This window comes from Gavia stellata, chromosome 24, assembly GCF_030936135.1.
Source record: "Gavia stellata isolate bGavSte3 chromosome 24, bGavSte3.hap2, whole genome shotgun sequence".
Classification (NCBI taxonomy): domain Eukaryota; kingdom Metazoa; phylum Chordata; class Aves; order Gaviiformes; family Gaviidae; genus Gavia; species Gavia stellata.
Genome location: NC_082617.1, coordinates 6,655,100 through 6,676,714, shown reverse-complemented (window position 1 = coordinate 6,676,714; position 21,615 = coordinate 6,655,100). Strand labels below are relative to the sequence as shown.

The 21,615-nt window shown below is 45.7% G+C and overlaps 1 protein-coding gene across 9 annotated transcripts in view; it reads left to right on the top strand.

The window, feature by feature from the left end:
- The window catches only part of DNM1 (dynamin 1), a 69,182-nt gene that overhangs the window by 35,537 nt on the left and 12,030 nt on the right, over window positions 1-21,615 (top strand). For 3 of the 9 annotated variants that reach the window (XM_059828981.1, XM_059828980.1, XM_059828983.1), the window contains exons 11-17: window positions 5,267-5,353; window positions 5,567-5,637; window positions 6,093-6,144; window positions 7,356-7,367; window positions 8,625-8,738; window positions 19,523-19,632; window positions 20,305-20,416. In XM_059828981.1, the coding sequence (XP_059684964.1) occupies window positions 5,267-5,353; window positions 5,567-5,637; window positions 6,093-6,144; window positions 7,356-7,367; window positions 8,625-8,738; window positions 19,523-19,632; window positions 20,305-20,416 (558 nt within the window). Of the gene's footprint in view, window positions 1-301; window positions 441-5,266; window positions 5,354-5,566; window positions 5,638-6,092; window positions 6,145-7,355; window positions 7,368-8,624; window positions 8,739-19,522; window positions 19,633-20,304; window positions 20,438-21,615 lie in introns of all 9 variants that reach the window. The other 6 variants (XM_059828982.1, XM_059828984.1, XM_059828978.1 and 3 more) reach the window with 4 other exon arrangements.

Sequence of the window (21,615 nt, the reverse complement as noted above, 5' to 3'; positions counted from 1 at the left end):
CCATTCATCTTGTTCTTGACAGCTCACCATTTCACTGGCCCAGCTGCTTCTACCTCATTCCCCTTTGCTGCTTTCATTTGCCTGTAGACTCTCCTGATACTTGGCAGTGCACAGGCCCCATAACAATGCTCACCTGGTTCAATATACTAATGGAATGAACCAAAATCTCACTTCTCATTTTGCCTTGTGTTTTCTCTCTTTTCCCCTTTCCTTTCTTCTCTTTCCTCCTCCTTCCTGCTCTTTCTCTGCTTCGCTTTCTTCTTCCTCGTTGCTTCCTTCCCACCCTGCCCCTGCCATGCAGAACGGGTCTCTTCACGCCTGACCTCGCTTTTGAAGCCATAGTGAAAAAGCAGGTGCAGAAGTTGAAGGAGCCGAGTCTGAAGTGTGTGGATATGGTAGTGAGTGAGCTCACATCCACCATCAGAAAGTGTAGCGAAAAGGTAAAGAAACAAAAAATGCAAAGAAAGGTCAACGCCCACCCCCTTCCCACACACTTCCATGCTGTTTCTCCACACATGCCCCAGGAACTCCAGCAAACCTAGTGAGACAAAATGGATATAAAGATGCATCTAAAGGAGAGCAGCAACCTGCAGATATAAGAACAGTTTAAAAGCAGGCCAAGGGAAGGTGTGCACCAGCTGATGGGCTCTCTAGCTGAGAAGTGAGCTGGGATCCCATGGATTACTCTAGCATGCCCTTTTTCTCTGTCTGGCTCAGTGGCATTCACCTTAGTGTGGCTCAAACCCTTTGCAAGCCCCGTTTGCTCTGCCACTGCCTGTGCATTTGGAACTTCTTACTTGTTTTTGCTAGGGCCCCCTTAAAAAAAATAATCCAGGTACCCTAGAAAAAGATAAAAAGCCAGAAGAAGACCTCACATCCCCACAGCATGAGTGGTCTGCAGGTTGCATCTTGTCTGCAGAGCTATGTTAAGCATTAGCATGTACAAAACAATCAATTAAAAGTTTGAGGTGCAGGATGTTCTGCAAGAGATATTCAGAGTCAACAGAAGATGACTGTCCCAAAAGGCTTGGGGAAAAGCTTTTCCAGGCATTACACCCCCTGCATCATTCTCCTGCTGATCTCTCGCTCCATGGACTATGCTCAGTGGGAGGTAGTGTGGATACTTCTTGTATGCTGTGAACCACAGGAGGTGAAGCTTTAGGCTAGCAGAGGGCAGCAGCAGGTGGAGAGGGAAACTGCCCTGAGTGACAGAGGGTGTCAAATACTGCTTAGAGGCTGGGGCAGGAGTGGGTTTGTTTCCCAGATGGTTTCCTCCAGGAGAGGGCACCACATGCCTCCTTAAAAAAAAAAAAAGGCTGATGTGGCAATTAGTGTTAAACTTACCAGTGAGGGGCCAGAAACATTGTCTGTGGCACAACACAAGTATGTTCTGGAAACTGAGTTGGAAAGGGCTGTTTCATGAGTTATTTTAGAACTTGAAAATTACCATTCCCTTCTTCCAGGGTTACAGCCAGACTCACCAATGTATACCCCTAAATTGGGAAGGAAGGGAAGATAAGAATTGATAGGAGTTCAGAGCGAAGGTGAGAGCTGAGGTAATGAGGTCTAGTTGTACTTAAGTGGAGGTGAGCTCTATTCCTGTGTTAAGGAGACATCTTTGACATGCTTTGAGCTCTGCTCAATCTATTTCTTGCAGAGTCCTGCTGTTGCCAGATTGCTGTGGCAAGGCAGAGTAATTCCTTTCCAGCCTGTTTCTCTTGCAGGTTTTTTTTATTTTGGTGCGTTTGATTGCTTACACTACTTTCTGTATCTGGCTGGAGATGTCTGCTCTGGGTGGGGAGGGAAGAGGATCATGAAAACTCCAAGGGCATTGAATTCCGGTTTCTCTATTGGACCGTGTCATTAGAGTGGCTGGTCACTTACTTGCTCTGTGGATTTTAATCTGTGACGTGGTAGAGGACCCTGTGAGGATGTTCAAGGTGATGCAACCAAGTTACATCCTGTAAGGAAGGTGATAGTAGCAGTGACGCTGTAGGAGACTAATGGCTGTAATAAAACCTGGAAAAGGCCAGGGAGGCAGATGTTAAATAGAGAGGAGAAATAACTGCCTGAATGAAGATATCTAGCAATAGTACTGGAAAATAAAAGGATGGTTTTAGTATGCTTAAAGTCAAATGCCTACACGTAGTGCAAGCTTAATCTTGCCTGTATCTCCCGCTGAAAGAGTAGAAGGTAACTGCCATAGACTACGTTAGGATAGCAGCCAGCAAAGATGGATTCTGATGGCATAAGGCAAAGGGATAGTAACTGCACAGGGGCGTTAGTTGATTTCCAATATTTATCTTGCATGTTATAGCCCTAACTGCTTGATGTGGACAAGAGCATGTGCTATTAGGGGAGGCATCTGGAAAAGGCTACTTTAGGACTGATGCTAATTGTAAGGTAATACCCAGCCCGCTGTGTTGTGGACTGATACTGTCTTTCAGATGACAAAAAACCAAACCTTCAAACTCACTAAAAGTCCTCCAAGGCTTCTTCAAAGGAAGACCAATTGGGCTAACACTTCTTGAATTAGCTTAACGGTCCTGTAGCCTTGGTTTGTTGCTGTCCTGAACTATTGTGTGTTATTGTTCGTGTGCTGTCACAATTATTTCATTTCACCCCAGATGGTGAAGAAATCTTTGTATGTGCACTTGATAAATCTGCATAGATGGAATAATATTAGACTATTAATAAAGAACACAGAAGGAGGCAAACCCATCTGTTTGTTGTGTGCTACAGAAGTACAGCTTTCCTGTATGAAAAGAGATTTGCAGTTGACTATCTCTTGACTATTAGACAAAGTTGAGGGCTGAAGAGAAGGCAGCCGTTCAGAGCTGTTCTGACTGTCCTGATTCTGAGCTTCTTCCAGTTGGTTAAATGGAAAGTAGCTCCAAACTCAACAGAAAGCTGGTGTAAGCATGCAAGCCCTTATATTTAGGAGGATAGTGTTCTAACTAGTGTTTTTCCAAAAGCAGGAACCTTCTGTGCCAGACTGCACTGCAGCATCTCACAAGTGCAGGAAGGTCTTGCAAGTCAGCAACCCTTCAGCTAAAAGTTGATCTTTGGTGTGCTGGCAAGGACTCCTGGAATGTGCAAAGAGGGGAACTAAGGAACATTGGGACAAATTGGTTTTCAAAGAGGGCTGTGAGCTTGTATTTTGATTGAACAGACAAATGCAGCTAAAACAGGATTGAAAACCCACTTGAGCTGGGACATGATCACAGGCTGACAGACTTAACCCCTTGGAGGGTCACCTGCTCTCCTGTCTTTCAGAATCATGGCATTTCTGGGTGCTGCTTGTACTGCTGATGATAACTCCTTGCCCCTCTATGCCCTATTGCATGTTCCCTGGTGGTGTGACATCCTGTGGCTTGTCTGTGTCCTCTTTCCTTGCCCACCCTTGCTTCTCCTGTGCATGCTTGGGGGTAGAAGCTCATGCATGGGGATTGATGATGTCAATTTATTTTTGCACATTAATATTGCTGGATGACCTGAGTTCTGAATAAACCACAACTTGTTTTGCACTTTGTGTGCCTTTGGACTGGTTGGGGGGGGGAGGTTTGATGTGGGGTTTTTTTTGACTGTTTTTTTTTAATTTGAAGCAAAGAAGCTGAGACTCGCTTAGAGGTTTTCCAACTTCCTGTTTTTCTGTTTGACATAACTTGCCCGTCTATCCTTTGCCAACCCCCCAAAGGAAACAGGAAGCTTTGCCTGTGTGTCCCTGAAGCAACCAGCTGCCTGAACTATAAAGATCATGGAGAACACCCAGTTTGTGCTTTCAAAACAAAGTGGTGGTGGGGAACACTAATTCCACTTGGTTTTTTTCCTGCCTCTCTAGGGTCATGGGCATTCAAAACAAACCACACATTTGAAAATAGGTAGTGTCAAAGCTAGTCCTCAATTTCAGATCCAAGCTATTGCAACTCACTTGACTGCAAGGGTGCTGAAAGGGTTTGAGACTATTTCTAGTCAGATGTTAGGAATATTGTTGCTGGTTAGAATAGGATCTGGCTTCCAGTAGTGATGCTGCACACTTTGAGCCAGTTCCTTCTAGCATGTTATAATTGTTTATGTATGCAGAACAAAAGACCAGACCAGTTTAAGAAGTTCTCGTGTAAATTGGTGGAACAAAACAAATGCAATACAGATCATAGGCAAATGAGATTTCTTTTTTATACACTCACTTGAGGGGATATGAGAGACTGATATTAGGAAATGCTGTTTGACATCATAGTCAAATTGGAGGTAGTACTGAAAAAAAAAAAGGGGGAAATGATTTCACAGGGGACAGGCAAAGTAGGAAAGAAAGGGCTAGATCCTGGGTCCGGAGGGTTAATTTCATTTGATTGTGCTGGGCCTGACCTGAGAAACATACAGTTACTGCTATTGAAATCACTAGAGGCTTATGAATCTAGGCAAGTAGGTTAAGTGCTGTGTGAAACCCGGAGGGCTTTAAGGGTGCTCATTTTGGAAGGGTTTCTCATGTATGATCTCTGTAGATATTCTTCTTTGGAACCACAGCTAGTAAAGTCCTACTTCTCTGTCTGGGCAGGAAAGGATTCCCTCCTCATAACATGGCAAAAAGTGTGGTGTAGGTGAGATGTGAATAATAGACCTCAACTATGTAATCCTGCCCCAACACAGGTGGAGAGCAGGTAGAAGCAGCTGTGATACCCAGAGTACAGTGTTCCTTGAAGACATACCCCCTTGAGTTGGTCAGATTCTCTCTCTGCTTGCAGATGTTGATGGAGGCGGCCAGATGCTTTCACTTAATGCCTCAGCAAATGGGGATTGAAATCCACTTCACCTCCCAGAGAGACTTCCCATAGGATTTAGCACATTGTAGCAACAGGCCATTCACCTACCTAGCCTACTACAATGAGATGCTGAACATCTAGAGAAATTTTTCACTTTCATGGGAAAAACCCAACAAGTAATAAGTAGTGTGTTTACATCTGGGGTTTGTCAAGAGTGTCATGCCAGGAAGAATGTGGTGGGTTTGGAGTAGGTCTCCAGTGAGGCAGAAAGGTTGCTGCAAGAGTGAAAAGGGCTTTTCTCTGAAGCCCAAAGCAAGTCGGAATGAACTTTGCCCCCAGCAGACTTACAGGAACTTGGAAAAAATCTGTCTGCAAGTCCAGCTTTCTAGAACTTCCCTTGAAAATACCTGATTGCAGGGTGTATGTGTGCATGCATACATGTTGGGGGGCTGCTCCCCCCTTTATACCTCCCTTTCCCATGTGCACGTGTTTTCTCTGTCTTGCAGCTCAGCCAGTACCCTCATCTGCGTGAGGAGATGGAGAGAATTGTTACTACTCACATCCGTGAGAGAGAAGGCAGGACCAAAGATCAGGTAGGGGATGAGGAGCATGTTTAAGAGGGGAGATTGGGTGGGGTGGGGGACACCTTGGAAGGGACAGTCTAGGCTAGAGTGTCCTGAGCCAAGGGGTGTCTGGCTGCAGAGGGCTGATCAGATGAAGAATGTACAGGGCTCTGTCTGTCCCTGACTATTAGCAGTGTCAATCACTAACGTCTGTCTTGCTCTGTCTGTGCCTCTGTTTGGCAGGTCATGCTTCTAATAGACATCGAGCTGGCTTACATGAACACAAACCATGAGGATTTCATTGGCTTTGCCAAGTAAGCACCCACATCCTATTACCTCCACTTCTCTGCCTGTGTTTCCTGTGGCTCTGTCCTATAGCTTCTCCAGTAATGGGTTGCAAAGGCCCTGGTGCGGATGCTGTGGTCCCAAATTATGGTCCAGCTCTCAGTATTGCTTGTTTTTTAGTGGCTCTGTATTGCAAGGCTGGGGAGGAGAATAGGGATGTGTAGAAGGGGGATTTAAAGTATTAGGGTTGTGTCAGGGGGAAAAAAGCAGAAGCACTGGAGGGTTAATGACCCAGGTGTGGTTCAAGTGGGAATGAGAAGATGAGTAGACCAGGCTGAGAGAGCAGATGGAAGTAGATTGGGTTATCAAGGTTTGGAAGGCAGTGGTGAGGGGCATGAACTCCCTGTAGCAGCTATCTGATGGGAGCAGTATTCAGGTGATGAAGAGCCTGAGAGGTTTTGAATGTCTCTGCTGTTGTTTGCAGTGCTCAGCAGAGGAGCAGCCAGATGAGCAAGAAGAAGGCAGCTGGCAACCAGGTAGGCCAAGTTCCATCTCCTTCACTACTGCAAGAAGGACATGTTTGCTACCTGGAAGCTACCAGGTGGACAAGTGTGGGCTGGATGCAGCAGTGCTCTAAGTTTGGGTTTTCTTACTCATCAAATTCTGTTTATAGCTGGAGGATAGCGTTTTAGGCTCACTGTGGTTAGGATGAACTGAGCATGTAGCAGCAATGGAGGGAAAGTGTTGTAGAGGGAAATGGATGCTTGATAATCAAGATCTGGTCTTGTTTTTCTGGTAGAAATACCTATTAATGTTGTGTATACCCCTGTTTGTCCAGTGCCTTCACTAGCTGTGCAACTCTTCTGCTGAGGTGAGGGGAGGGGTACAGAACACTAGGTCTGAACTGTCACAGTACAGAATTGTGTTTTCTAGTTGTCTTTTGCCATCAGTGGTATCTACTTTCTGGAAAGGGATTTCAAGAGAGTTCATGGACTCTCTTCTGGAAAACTTCACTGGAAATACTTAAACCCCTGTACAGAGAGACAAAAGGTGATTATAGCCATGGTTGCACTGGGTATGTATGAGAACACACCCATGGGAGAAGACAGCCGTGGAGGAGTTCCATTATTCCTTCAGGAACTGTAAGGAGTGTACATACCATTAAAAAGGGGCTAATGACACCTTCTCCCCCATTTGCTGCAGACATGGCAAGGCTATCTGGGCTGGAAGATCTTGTAGGAAAAAAAGCCTTACAAGCAGCTTCATAGAAAATGCAAGCAAATACTTTTGCTTAGTCTTTTTAAAGACATTCACTCCTGACATCCATCCTCTTTATAACATGTTTGACCACCTTTCTCTGCACATAAACATGCAGACTGTTTCAGTACTGTTGGCAGGCAGCTAGGTCAGCAGGTTGGGCTGGCCAACCATCCATTTCATGGGATCTTGGAGCAGCTTTAGGGAACCCCATCCTCTGCAGTATACCTTACAGAAAAGCTGAGTGTAAAAGAGTGCAAACTCTGGATCTACCTGTGAAGTGCTTTGGCTTTCCTGTTAGCAGACTTTATTTTGGGAATGGGGGTTGTTTTTGTTAACACCTGGGGTAAAAGATTTGGTACCAGCCTCCAATTTATTTTATTTTTGAGCCTCTCTTCTCCTGCTCCAGCTTTCCTAGTAACAATCTCTCCTCTCTTTGCTCCTCTCCTGCTCTCTGCTCTGCTGCTGTTGCTATGGTTCCCCTTTGCAGGATGAGATCCTGGTGAGTAGAAGGCCACTCAGCAGGGTGTGCTAATGAACATTAATGTTGCATCTGGGAAGGCAAGAACAGTGCATAGACAAATTATTCCCTCTGCTGCTGAACGGGGAGAGGAGGGCAGCTGGCACTCGATGCAGGTGAAGCAGAAATGAGGTGAAAAGGTAGTGTGTTGAGGAAAAATTCAGAACTGCTGGTACATCTTGTGAGTGGGTGGAGATAGAGTAGTAATCCAAGACGTGTGGCTCTGTTTCACTGCCCCCTCCTGTCCACAGAAAGAATAGGACTATCTCGAGCTTAGTAGTAGGCATAAGATGAAGATCCAATGCTCCTACGTTTACCTTTATAGGGTAAATTGACAATTAAAAGGATTGTGTACCTCTGTGGTAGGCTGCTCACACAGTGTCACTTGCTAATATGCAGTGCAGTCACATGTTTTTTAATGCCAGGTCATTTTCAGCAAGCACATCCATACAACAAGGTACACACACATAATGCATGCAGATGTTTTTGGGTGTTAACAGTGCAGTAATACATATAAAAGCTAATGCGTTTAAGCTGATGCATACTTGCATTTTATTACTGCATGTGTGAGGCTCTAAACCAGCACTTGGTGAATTGGAGTTCCCTAGAGTAATAGCCTGGCTTCTTTACAGACTAAACTTAAAGGAACTTGTTTTGTCCTAAATTAATGTGACTACTCAAATACCTGAGTGTGCTGAAGTCCAGGGTACTAATTCCAGATGCACCATTTTGTTCTGTTATACTTAGTGTCTCCTTTTTACTAAACTCAATTCTTTCTGGGTTGCTGGCTTGTCTCTTGAACTGGTTCCCCCCACCCCCATGAGTTGGGTGAAGCACTCCACACGTGCAGTGTGCTGAAAGGTGTGTTGGTGTCCTGGTTTTCTCTAGGCACGGCCTTTTCTGGGTGTGTTGCTGTGATCTGGTGCTTGTAGGTTGTGCCAGTGTCTGAGGTACTCTTGATGCAGTTCTTCCTGCATCTCTTTGCCCTTGGCAGAGGGTATAATGCACAGCACTGCCAGGTTCCTTCCTGCGTCCTTTTTATACTATTCCTGGCCCTTTCAAGGCGAAGACCTTCACCGGCCAGTTGAGTGGGGGGCTCTTCTGGCAGCAGCAGAGAGCACGGTGTTCCTTGTCTTTCTATACTACTCTGTGTGTTGGGATACCCTCTGATCTTTCCTCTGTCACCTAAGGCCAGACTTTTAGGGTCCTTGTTAACGGTCACTGCTTCTACCCCCTTAGGTCATCCGAAAGGGCTGGCTCACCATCAACAACATTGGTATCATGAAGGGTGGCTCCAAGGAGTACTGGTTTGTCCTGACAGCGGAGAACCTCTCCTGGTACAAGGATGATGAGGTGAGTAGCTCAACTCTGTGACTTGAGTCTTGGGCATCTGATGAGGATAAAGCTTTCAGTTCACTGGGTGTTACAGATGTATCTTCTGAGTACTGTCTGCAGCTTGTGACACAAGTTGAAACCATCCTTGAGCCAGGTTCCCTGTGGTCTAAGCACTGCTGAGCATTTCTGAATTGATGTGAATGTGGACCTGGCTTTTTTGACGCACAAGGAGTAACGTTTGTGCTTGAAGCTCTGGCTCAGCAGAATGTTGACAGACACTTGGAATGAATCTAACCTTTGTCTTGCTGTGGCAGCTGTGATCAAGGGTGATGGGTTAGTTCCAAGACTTGGATTTTTTGGTATTTGTGGGACAGGTATGTGTTTCCTGAAGGAGTATGGCAGAGGTTTTCATGCATCTCTCCTGGACACAAGAAAAAAAGCTATCTCCTTGCTGAGCATAGCAACAGGAGCTGTGGAGCTGAAGCTGCAGCTCAGATGCTGGCTCCTTCTGACTTTGGATACATTACTTAACTTCTCCAGGATTCAGTTGTTAAATCTGCAAAGTAGGAATGTTGTTTTCAGTGTTTCTGTATTGAACATGCCAGTTAACGCATTATTGGTAAAATTCTTTGAATTGTGAATGGTTAGAGTACTCCTGATCAAAACTACAGTGATGTGTGGAATATCACTGATAGGAACATGGACCTACTGTAGAGTTGCTTGAAAATCTTGAATATTAGGAATTCTGGCATTGTGCTGTGGTGTCTTTCTGCTTCAGTGGGAAATGATATAAGTGGACAGAATTGTCCCAGCTGAAATTATCATTGTCAACAGTGTGTTACTACCTGTGCAAGACAAAGGTAGATAATTGCCTTTTCTGATTACTTTGAAAAGAGAAAGATAACTGGATGGTTTTGGTAAGGACATAAATGAAAGGGTTAGTGCCACTCAATGTGCTGAGGGATGAAAAATGCCTGGTATGATGTGGTCATGCATTCTGAGTTGATCAGGGTTTTTGATTGCAAATAAAGAAACTGCTCTGCCTCTTACTGTGGTTTGTATCCCTTGGGTGTTCTGAGGCACACAGTGTGCCTGGGAGCTTCAGCCAGGTCTGGCTTCTTGTTTAGTTCATATCAGTGGGCCCGTTTCATTCTCAGCAGGTGGAAATGATGACAAATATGGTGATGAATCAGCCTCTAAATACCGCTTTCTGCATGGAGAGTGCTGCTGTGCTGCTATGGATGAGCAGGCAGCAATTTCCTAATTAAAGAACCATGCATTGAAATGTCTTTTGCTAAATCAGTGTCTCTCTGCTGTAAGACTCCTGATCTTTTTGTATTCAGAGTTGCTTGGGGAGGCTTCACTTTCCTCTAGCTTGCATATGCAGGTTGAGTGGTTATAAATGTCAAGTAGTTTAATCAAAGCCAGCTGCTACAGAGATGATCAGAACTCCCTGTTCTTCCTTGGGGAGTGGGAGGGAGGGCTGCAGTGGGGATGTGTAAACTGTTGATAGATTCCAGTTGCCTGGGATGGGGATTGGACCTCCCTTCCCTCCTGAGGGAGGGCAGCCTTGGGGGTCAATAGCAACTGGAGGTCTGCACCGCTTCCCTGCTGCATAGCAAGAGGTAGAGCTGCCTAGTGAAAGCAGTTCCCTGCCAGCCTTGGTCCCGTAAACACAGGAGATCCAGTGCTGATGAGGTCTGAGCAGCCTCTGAGAAGGGAGCCTTTGTCTTCAACTGAGTGGGAGTGGGGGGGAAGGGAAGCATATTTTTATTTGCTTCCTCCCCAAGTTCAGCTCCTGATTCACTGGTTGTTGTGAGGGAGAAAGGCAGCAACTTCCACCTGGACGCCATGGTTGAGTCAGGCTATGAGCTGCTGCATTTGAGGGGCAGCTTGGAGAGCCTTGAGCACAGGGATTCCCATCCCAAACCTCAGTCCTGCATGGAGCTGGCTCCATCCCAAAGAGCTGTCGAGCTGTCTGCAGTGCATGGTCCTCTGTCAGATGGTTATCTTTGCATGTCTGTCCCAGAGCTCTCCTTCTCCACCAACTCAGGAGGACTCATGTCCTCTACAGCTCCTAAAATGTTCTTATGTGTTTTTAAAGGCTGTACACCGTGATCTTTCTTCACTTAAGCTCTGGGAGGAAGGGGGAGGCTTTGTCTGCCCCACCCTACACTTCTGTGGGCTCTCTTGTCCCAGTTCCCTTGTGCTCTGGCAGCTGTCCAGAGGGAACAAGGAGGGAGCTGAATCTGTCATGTGCAGATGGAAAAACTGGTGGCGGAAATGTGGGCGATGATGGGGGAAGGAGCAGGGTGAGAAGGTGTGGAGTGGGGTCAGGGTGAAGACTAGGCTAGCACCTCTGGAGCTGGGGGAAGTGGGGGCACAGCTTCTCCCTGCCCTGTCTTACAAGCCAGGACCCAGAGTCTGCAGAATGAAGACATCTGGACCCCATTAGTGAAATACCAGTCTTTCAGCAATGCTGGCTTGTTTTTTCCTCTGCCTCTGAAGAAAGGAACTGAAACTTAAAATGTCTTAAAGGGCCCAGCATTACATGTTAGCAGGGATATATGGCTGTTGATGCTCTGGAGGGGCCTGAAGGAGTGTGCTGGGGAAGGGGAGGGGAAGGAAAGAGCAGGCCAAGCGGGGGTGGAAAGTTGGCTCCCCACTCTGCCTTGCTGCCAAGAGCCTGTGTGTGTGCTCCTGGGCTCTCTGTTTTTCTTCCTGTCTCCTTTCAATGAGTCAAACACTGGCCCCATGGAGAGCGGCCCCACAGAAAGCTGGCCTCCCAAGACCTGGAGACCCTTTTGAGGTACCTGCACCTCCTGATCCCTGTGGGATTATGCTGCAGGCCAGTAGTGGGAGGGAGAGGTGGGGAGGAGCCTGGTCTGGCTGCTGGCAATATATAGTGAGATTTCCTTGCTCAGGGAGGCCACAGTGTCCCCAGGGCTAGAGCAGCAACACAGCGCACTGCCTTAACTGCTCGGCGAGCACCGTAGTGGACACGATACAAGAACTTGATCTGAATAGTCCTTCTGCCTGAATCCCTTATGAAATGCACAGTGCCCACTTCTCTGCAGGGCTTTCCCTCCTGCTGGAAAAGAGGGTCTGCGAGCTGGGCTAGAGCTGCTGGTGATGGGGACCTTGTAGGCGAGATGCAATGGGCACTGTGCTCAGTGGTTCCTATTAGTAAAGCTTACTGCCTGCTGAGGGGACCGCGTGCTCTCTGCTCTGCAAGGGTGGCTGTTTCTGCTGGAGTGCCTGTGACTGTGTGCCACTGTGTGCTGGAGTGTTTGCACAGCTGGGTGGCTGGATGTATCTGCTGTTTCCTTTGGGAATTTGTGTGAATGTACAATACAGATGGGACCTTCTGTCCTTACTCAGGTAAATCATGTACTAGAAACTTTTGGCTTGTAAGAACAGGTGATTACATGAGAAGAATATGGCCTTATTTGCTTGTGTGAAAGTATTTGTGTTGCATGCAATGTCAGTGCATTTGAGTCCTGTAAGTGTGCAGGAGGAGTGGGCACAGAGTTTTAGGTACTTTCAAGTGTGTCAGGGAGTGCATCATATTCTTTACACATCATGTTGATTCCTGCTGCATCAGTTGTGCTTGAGCTATTTCTCTGTCTTCATGTCTTCTCTTTTGCTCGAAATACAAAAGTACTCTCTATCCTGGGGAAGATTTGACCTTATTGACAGTCATTAGATAGCTACTTATTCTGTACCTGTCAATGTCTTGTACCCAATTCTAATTTAAAAATAAATACTTTTGATCAATACTGAGATTGTTCCTCCACTACACACACACTCCTCCCTCTTCTCCCCCCCAACAGTTTATGTCCTTGAGGCACAGCTCAGCTGGTAGAAATCCTTTTGTCTTTGCTCTGATGCCCATGAGTCATCAGAAACTTGCTGTGATGGGTCCAGCTGCAGCCAGGTTTTTTTACCCAGCTTGTTTAAAGACCATAGGAGCCCATCTGCTCTGAGGTTCTTCCTCCCCTGCTTTCACGTGGCTCTCAGGTGCTCTCTGGAACATGTTCCTTCTCTTTATGTCCTCTGTGGAGCTCTTTCATTCATTCATCTTTTTTCACAAATACATGTTTTCTCATGGATAATATCTTACTCAGTCTTAATCAGTCCTCATGTATGCTTTCACTCACTGTTTATCTTCTTTCTTTTCCAGACAAACATCAAAGCAAACACAACTTCCAGAGTATCCAAACCTCCAACTTTCAGTCCTTTGTGGGTTTTTCTTTAGTAATGACAAGCATTCTTTGATGTGAAATCCCCTTTCTCCAGTCATCTTTCTCTGCTTGATCCTGCCTTCTCAGGTAGCAAAGCACAGTGCAGTTGTAATTCTGCCAGGCCCATGTGTCTATTTCTGCATTTTATGGCAAAGTTTAGCATGTGAAACACAAGCCATCCTGAACACAGCTACCCCTGGGACAAGTGCGTGAAGCTGAAAAAATGACGGCTAAGAAAGGGATGAGAGAGATGGAGGAGGAATAAGAGGGTTGTGAGTAGGCTGGTGAACAGGCAGGTAAAAGTGATCATCAAGCATGGCTCCAAAGGGTTATATCTTCCCAGGCTGAGGGATGAGTGAACTTTGCATGCAGCTATCCCCGCAGCCCACCCTCTCCAAGCACGTCCCTCTGCCATGCAGGTGTTGCCGTCCCCGTGCAGCACTGGCAGTGTGTGGTGTATCCCAGCACAGCCTAACCAATGTGCAGACTACTGTACAATCTCGTAGTCCTGAACAGGTAGTCTGAACACTGGGCAGACGGAGTGGAGCCTCTGCGATCTGCTCTCCGGCTATCAGCAGCTCATTAGTCCTTTCCCCTCCCTGCTTTTGGGATGGGGTTTTAGGGGCAGAGATGGGGTGAAAGAAAGTCCAAGTCCTGATTGAAAAAACATCCTCCTCTGGCAGCTGGGAAGAAGAAATGTTGCTCTCTGCATGTTTCCAATTTGGAGCAAACTTCCAAGGTCCTTCCTCTTCCAGTGCTGGTGTCAGGCTGGTACCTGGTTTCCACCTGGGGTATGCTGCACCTTTTTAGAAAGAGAGGAAAAAAAAAATATTAATCAGTTACTGATGCTTGGGGAGGAAATGCTGGGAAGTTTTGACTGTCACCCAGGTGTGCAGAACTTGTTGCTTCATTCAACTCCTGTTCTTTCCCCTGGAGCTGTGTGGGAGGATTCCCAGGCCCCATGCACCCTCATTTCCTTCTGCCCAGTTCTGTCCTGTAGATCAGCCCTTTGCCTGGGGTCCGGAGCAAAGCTGAAACAGGACCACCCTTTGCTTCCAAGTCCTCAAAAGGGTCCTTTGACCCGCCTTGGCCAGTTGCCTTTGCAGCTCACCTCCAGCTACTGCAGGAGCAATCTGCACCCCCTCTTTTTCTCCCCCCACTATGTCTGGCATTGCTGAGCCTCCCTCCCTCCCTCTTCTGGGTTTTGCTCCCTCCCTTCTTGCTTCCCTTCTGTCCTTCTGCCTCAATTGACGTGGCAGTGGAAAGCTAACTAGACTCGAGGGAGGAGCTTGCTGGCTGCTGGGAAGGCAGGAGGTTGGCAGGAAGTGAGCGGGCTGACGGATGGGGTTGCGCTGGGGAAAGGAAGGTTCCCTACCCCGCATGGAAACTTGAGGAATGCTGTCGCTTTCTGTGGTGTTTGGCTCCCATGTAACGATTCCAGATGTTAGCCCTAGCTCATGTGGTTTGCTCCCTCTCTCCCTGGTGCTGCAGGGATAAAAAGGGCTTTATGTATACCGCACGTCTCCCTTCCAGGATCCCCTTCTCTTCTGTGCATGCTGGTGGATGGTTAAGATTTATGGCCAAAAATAGGAACACCCCGAACTCCCACTTTGGCTCTAACCATGCACTGGGGAAGGGTAACCAACCCTCTCCTTTTCCCGGAGGTGTGCAACACCTTGCGTGTGTGTTGTACTTTGCCTCATTGAAGCAAGTCAAATGCTCGGGGATGGTCGTCCCTGCCCTGGCACGGATACAGGAAGGAATGCATGCTTAACCTTTGCAAAGGCTGGTGGGCATTGCTGTGACCTTCGAGAGGTCACGACAGTAGAGTTTTGGGCACTGTAGCCTCTCAAGTTACTCAGTTTCTGCCTGTGTTTTCTCATACACCCTCTGATGGCTTCCTAGGGTTGCACTTAGCTGTGTGTTTAAATCTGCACATTATTTCAGCTGATGTAAATAAAAATCGTTACCTTTGTGTAGGTGAGTTGATTACCATTGCTGTGCTTACTAAGCCAACAGTAATGGTTGTGATTAATCATGTGAGTCCAGGCCTAGTCTCTACAGAGCTCTTGGACTAAATCAGCTTAAAATCTTAGGATGTGTTGTTTAAGTTAAACCAATGCAGCTTTCTGATGTAAACAAGCCATTACAGCTGCTTTGCAGCCTGGAGTGGTGATCGCACTGTCCAGTGAATTATGTGCTGAGGGTAAAAGTTAAGTGATACAGGTGGGCTGTGTTTTGGAAAGATGGCCTTGAGATGTATGTATGTTGTGGGGTGACTAGGGCTTCCTGGAAGAATCACAGTTCAGGAATTCAGCTCTTCTAATGTGCATTTTCCTTTCAAAGACAAGAAGGAGAAAGCAGTTGGTAATGTCTTGCTTGGGGAGTGGGGTGGTGGTTCAACTTAAAATGCTCAACTAACTTGCTTTCAAATACTCCAGACTGTTTTTCAGAGACTTCTTCCTAATAATCTTGTCGTGTGCATGTATTCATGCAGTGTGTTTTATTATCAGTTATGATCTTAATGTTTTTTATATGAGTAGACTTTTATTACTGGAGTTCCCAAAAATGCTGTACATGTGTTTAACACAAATTATTGGACTGAAATTCCAGTCATCTCTGGCGCAGGTTTGTTTACCCCCAGTGCTTTAAGTCTTACAAGGAGGAAAGGAGATTAAGAGGTTTAAGCAAGATGATTTTCTCCTAATTTCACATGGCCACCGATTAAAACAATGGCAATGCTCTTTCTCCTATATCCACAGACCCTTGTCTCTGTGCACAAGGAGGTGTTTGTCATAATAGCTATAGGGAAACCTTTAATTAGTTTATTTGTGCTCCAAATGCAAACTGAGTCCTAATAATTCTGCCAATTACTCTCTTGTACTGTGAGTGCCAATTTCCAACCTTAGGGGAGCCCACACATGCATCTGTCAGCTTCATTTCACATGTACCCAAGAGTAAGAAAATTTTAACTTGCTGTTGAGGCAGTCCAGTTGAATGGAGGAAATGCTTTGAGTCAGGCTGGCTTGCTGCCTGCTGAATTTTGTGAACTTCTTGTAGGTTATTACCTACAGGATAGCAACAAATAATTCAGGTAGTAGTGCAAACCACTGTTGTCTCTGGCCAAGACCAATCTCTAGAATTTAGCTGCAATAGAGGTGTGTAGCCACAATAAGGACATTGCAACATTAGGCTGCAACTGCAGCATCCCTCTTTTCCTGCAACTATTGTGCTTCACACCCCACAATTGGAGTGGCTAATGGATCCTGGTCTCCTTCCTGGCCATGTGTATTTTCTTTCTTTGGTAGCTGCAAAGTACAGAGCCATATGGCTGTATCTGCCCTGTGTTGGGGGCAGGGGAGTAATCCTCTGGCACTTATCCTGCCTGTGCAAGTAGCTTGCAGTCATCGCTCTCTGCAGTTCTCCATGCAGGTGGTGTGACTGCCCTTGGGAGCAGCAGCCCTGATTGGGGTAGCTAGCCCTGTGCTTACGACATTCCCTAGCCAACAGTGAGCATCCATGCTCTGGTTTTTACGGTCAGTCTGAGTGCTTCTGCCACTTTACTACCTCTCCTTGGCCTCATGGCTCTACATATTAACTCACAGCCAATATGCACATTTTATGTAACATATAATCTGCTGCTGAGAGATAGTTTTGTGTGATGATTTTTTTCCCCCCCTTATGGACAAGGGGAGATATCTTATGAGCAACATAAGCCTCTTGGGATTAGACTGAGGGCTTTGAATATAGTATTTCATAAACTACTTTCCCATTTTGGTGTGTGTTGGCTTTTCCGTCTCTTCCCCCCTCCTCCAAGTCTGGAAAGCTAGAGAGAGAGAAGCCCTTTTCCCCTCTTGGCCAGGATGCTATTCAGCCATTGCACATACTGCCAGATTGCTAACATATGGGCAGAGGGCTCAGCCAAAGTTTTGAGAGGCTCAGCCCTTGGCAGCTCGTTCCACACTTTCCTGTCTCTACATTCAGGAAATGAAGTCAGAGTGCTGATATAAAACAGGCTGGGTTGAAAGCCGAGAAGCTGGAAATACTGGAGTGGGGGACTGGGAGGGGGGGTGTGGGGAGATGGAGAGCGGTGGGGGCTCGTTGCAATGTGCATTGCCCTGCAGTATACGTGTGTTGGGGGTTTCTTGCCTTGTGCCAGTGTCCTCCATTTGATTGCTCTTGTTAGCTCAGAGTCAGAGGACTGATTTTATGCTGGCAGACAAATACACGCGTCTTCCCTCTTGTGTATGGAAAGATCAGCATGCAGAGATAGTGTTCTCTTGATCACGTGGTAGCATTTATGCAAGAGCTTGGATGGGGTGAAAGTCAAAACTCTGGTAAAGAGCATATATTTCCATATCTGGGACATGGGATTCCCTTACCTTTTGACTTTTTTTTCCTCAAAGAATGAGTCCATTGCTAAATTTCTATGGAATGATGTGGTTCTAATGCAGAATGATTTTTCTCAGACAGCTTTAACATCACTTTGTTGTTTTTTTTACTAGCCCAGAGACTCTGTGGGGTGGATGCAGGGAGTTCCAGTTAAGTCAGACTGCAGCAGGGATGGTCTGTCTTGCCTAGGGACTTAGCAGTTGGTGTGCTTCACTTTTAGGTCACTAGTTCAACCTAAATCAGCATAACCCAAAGTAATAGAAAGCTGGAAGCTGTTTGTGGCTTACAGAACCTGAAGTGGTCTGTGTGGCTCTGAGACCACTGACAGATATCCCATCACAAAAATGTTTGCCCACCTCTAATCTAGACTGATCAACAATAATAAAATTCAGGGAAATCTACTTGGAAGAGCTCTTCTGCTTTCATAGCCTGGCATCTTTGAGAGAATGGAGAGTTCAGCAGCTACCCAAGTGATCTAATCTCTTTTCTAGATGCTGGCTTCTGGGATCTTTTTGTTGCATAAATTTTGTAATGGACTGGTATAGTTTGATCTTTGGGGGGTGTGTGAACTGTGTAATGTCTGGTATCCTTAGCAAACTCAAGTCAATTTAACTGAAACTTTAAGAGGATGTTAGGCTGGACTTGCCATCCTCTGGGTGTTTGAGCTCAGCAGCTTTGTCAACCTTATCTGCTGCTCTGCCCTGTCTCTCTTTTTTCTAGCTAGCTGTTCTGGATCTCTGTTCACTGACTGTCTTTGTTTTCCATTCTTGTTTCCCCTGACAGCAATTCTGTTTTGTTGGTTCCAGCCAAGATATGTATACAAACACACAAGATGCTCACAAGGGGACAGTCACACACGCATGCTTGCACACAGAAGTATGCTCTGTTTCTATTTGTCTTGGACAGCTGCATTCTGCCTTTTAGAGACCAGTGTGATGGCTCCCTCTCTTGTTATGTTGGAGTATAATACCCAGCTGGAACAGGATGTTCCACAGAGGGACCTTAAACCAAACTCACTTCTGTTAATTTGCTGTAGATCCGGATTTGAGACTAAGCAGGGATAATGATTTCTGATTTAGTTTCTGAAGGTAAATGTAAAAATTAAGATCAAGTTTCTTTTTAAAAAAGATGGTACCTAGAGTCAAAAATGTTGAGTTTGTTTTTTTGGATGCCTTGTTCTGTGTTTAGCTGGAGGTGTCTCATAGGAACCAGACTGGAGGGTTGTGGCTGCAGTTACTCTGAAAAAGGGGTCCCTTAAAGCTCTCTGAGTCTGGTCACTGGAATTTCAGAGTCTGATTTTTAACATTCACCAAGCAGTAAAGTGCCAATATTGCTTGAGCTTCTAATCATTCAGAGCATGAGATTTTCATTAATAAGCATGTTACTTGGGTTTTTTCAACACAGGAGGCCTTCAGGTAGCCTTACAGTAACCTGTATTATTGTAGCCAGACCTGCTCTTTGATCTTCTGATAAAGTATTATTTAAACAATAATAAATATTTATTGGTTACTGTGAACCCTTTTAGAGTGTAGGACAGTGATACAATGAAGTGAGAAGGTCAGCTTTTCTAAAGAGATTAATTTAAGTTCATATAGTCCATAACTTCTGTACCGAACCATTTTCTCTATCATGTGCCTGGCTTTTCTTGAACCTGGACATAGGTTTTTAGTGATTTAAAAGTAAAGCTCTGAGGGCTGCTGTACCCCCTCTCTGACCAGCAGCAGTGTTTTCCCCCCCTTACTGTTGTCCTGAGAACAGAGGTATGAGGAGTCTTTCCCAGGTAGACCTGCTCTGGGTGTCAAGTAGCTGGTGAGGGCCTTGATGCTGGCTGACCCCTTGCTGGGAAGAGGAAGCCAAGCTGTGAGGACCTCTATGTTGATCACAACCCAGGAGAATTGGGACAGTGCCATGCTGTTGCCTGCTCCTGGAGGAGTTAATGGGGTAGGGTTGTCAGGCCACATCACAAAAGCAGTTAGAAAGGACAAACTCTTGTTTCTAGAGGTCCCATTTTCTCACAGACTTAAGGGACCAGAGGACCTAGGTTGGGAATACCTCCCAATGCTTCCCTGCTGATACGGGGGCTGCACTGCTGACTGACTCCTCTGTGCTGGCGGAGTAGAGGCTTCGTTGGAGTAGTGACTGACTTGTTACTGATCCTCTTTTCAGGAGAAGGAGAAGAAATATATGTTACCAGTGGATAACCTGAAACTGCGAGATGTTGAGAAGGGGTTCATGTCCAGCAAACACATCTTTGCTCTCTTCAACACTGAACAGAGGTATGCTCGCATCTCAGCACACCAAGCTGTTGAAGCTAGGGACAGGGTTTATGTCATATTAGATAGGAGGGAGTAGAGATGAGTGTGTTGGGGTAGCTGTCCAGGAAAGATGTGTGTATCCTTAAAGGATAGTCATTTTTGGAGGAGATGGAGTACTCTAAAAGAAGTCTGGCTTCATTCCTTCTGGTCTTCCAGATGTGTACCACTTTCTTTCTTCACCAGTGCATGGTCTACAGTGTGACCTTAGTCTTTAGCTGTTTGGTGTGGTTACCTGGGTCTGGCTGTGGCTGGAGTATATATTTATAATCAGTGTTCTTAGTGAGTGAATAGGGAAAGCTGTAGGAGATTGCTGGACTTCTCCAGCCAACCTGGGTCCCCGGGAGCAGACTTGAAAAGGGAATCTTTTTCAGACCCTGTTGAAATTGGGGCTTTTAGAGCAGGGCTGGAGGCTCAGGGTGGGGGGTGCACAACTGATTTGGGGGCAATCAAACTTGCTCATGAAAAATTAATTTCTCTTCCCCTCTGCAGGGACATAATGAGGATACTAGCAAGGGACTAAGTGTCTCTGCCTTAAAATGATGGGAAGGTTCCCTAGTCGTTGACATCTTTGTCAAATAGGGGCAAATCTCTGATTTGCAATAGAGAAGAATAAAATGTTTGTCTTCTCCTCAGAAATGTTTACAAGGACTACCGGCAGCTGGAGCTGGCCTGTGAGACCCAGGAGGAGGTGGATAGCTGGAAGGCTTCCTTCCTTCGTGCAGGGGTCTACCCAGAGCGTGTCGGGGTAAGTTACAGCCGTAATAATGTGATGTGAAGGAACACAGCATGTATCTTGAGGAGGATAGCTGCATCCTCTTACGTTACAAATAAGTCCATGAAGGTTTTGTCTCTTTCCTGAGCTTGAGAATATTTTGAAACAAAAATTTAAGTTTTTGGTATGTCCTGGTTCTTCCTTTAAGGAAGCTTGGGATAAAGTAACTGTTAGCTTCAAGGGGGAGATAAAGTAGGCAAAGACTGCCTTGATAAACCCTTCTAGCTCTCTTGTTTTGTGGCTATTAAATTCCCAACATACGGAGGACATTAACTACCTGACTACTAAGTGGTATGTGTCTGCTGAGCAAAGGCACCATTCCTTTTCAGTTAACACTTACTGTGCAGCCTTGTTAGGAGTCACCTGGCTTATTAGTAGTTGTTCTCTCATTCCTTCCCCCCCCCAATTAGAAAGGGATGTTCTTTGAATTTTTATTTTGCTTGCTAGTTACCTTAATATGCTACTTTAGCAAGACCTCTTATCTCTTCCCTTAGCCTTGTCCCACACCACTTGCTGTCAGCGTTATGCTCTGCTTTAAAAGTATGTTCTAGAGAATTATGGTATATGTTCCTGTTCAAAGCCTCCCTGTTCCTCTGTGAGAGGAAGCTGCTATAAATAGTTTTCCCATTAGAAAAGTGATAATTGCTTATCTGTTTGCATTTGTTGCTTCTAATAGACGTCTTGCATTCATCTTTCCTGTTACACTTGAAGATTGTGGGTTTTGCCGTAAAGCATTTCCTGACGAACTGATGTGATATTAAAAAAAAAAAAGAAGATTAGGGACTGGACCTTAACAGTGACATGACTGCAAATTGGCTTTGAACCAGACTGGGTTTCTTAAACACATACTTTTAAAGGACATGTGCCACCTATTGGTGTGCAAATGGAGTGGTTTGACATAGGAACAATGATTGCTAAGTTGACTGTCTCAAAACCCTATGTAATGAATAACAAGTAGCCATTGTAGGTAAGTAAATTGCCCTTTGTTGCTAACAATACAATTTCCTTTGCAGAGCATCCCATTTTAATTTTCTGTTTAGCTAAACAATTCACTTGTCCCTCTTCCAGGGTAATCTAGGTATTTATTTTTAGTGGGATTGGTCTTTTGCTTGTTCAGTGCTATTGTGGGATCTTCTCCAAATTCTGAGACCAACTAAAAGTCTTATTTTATT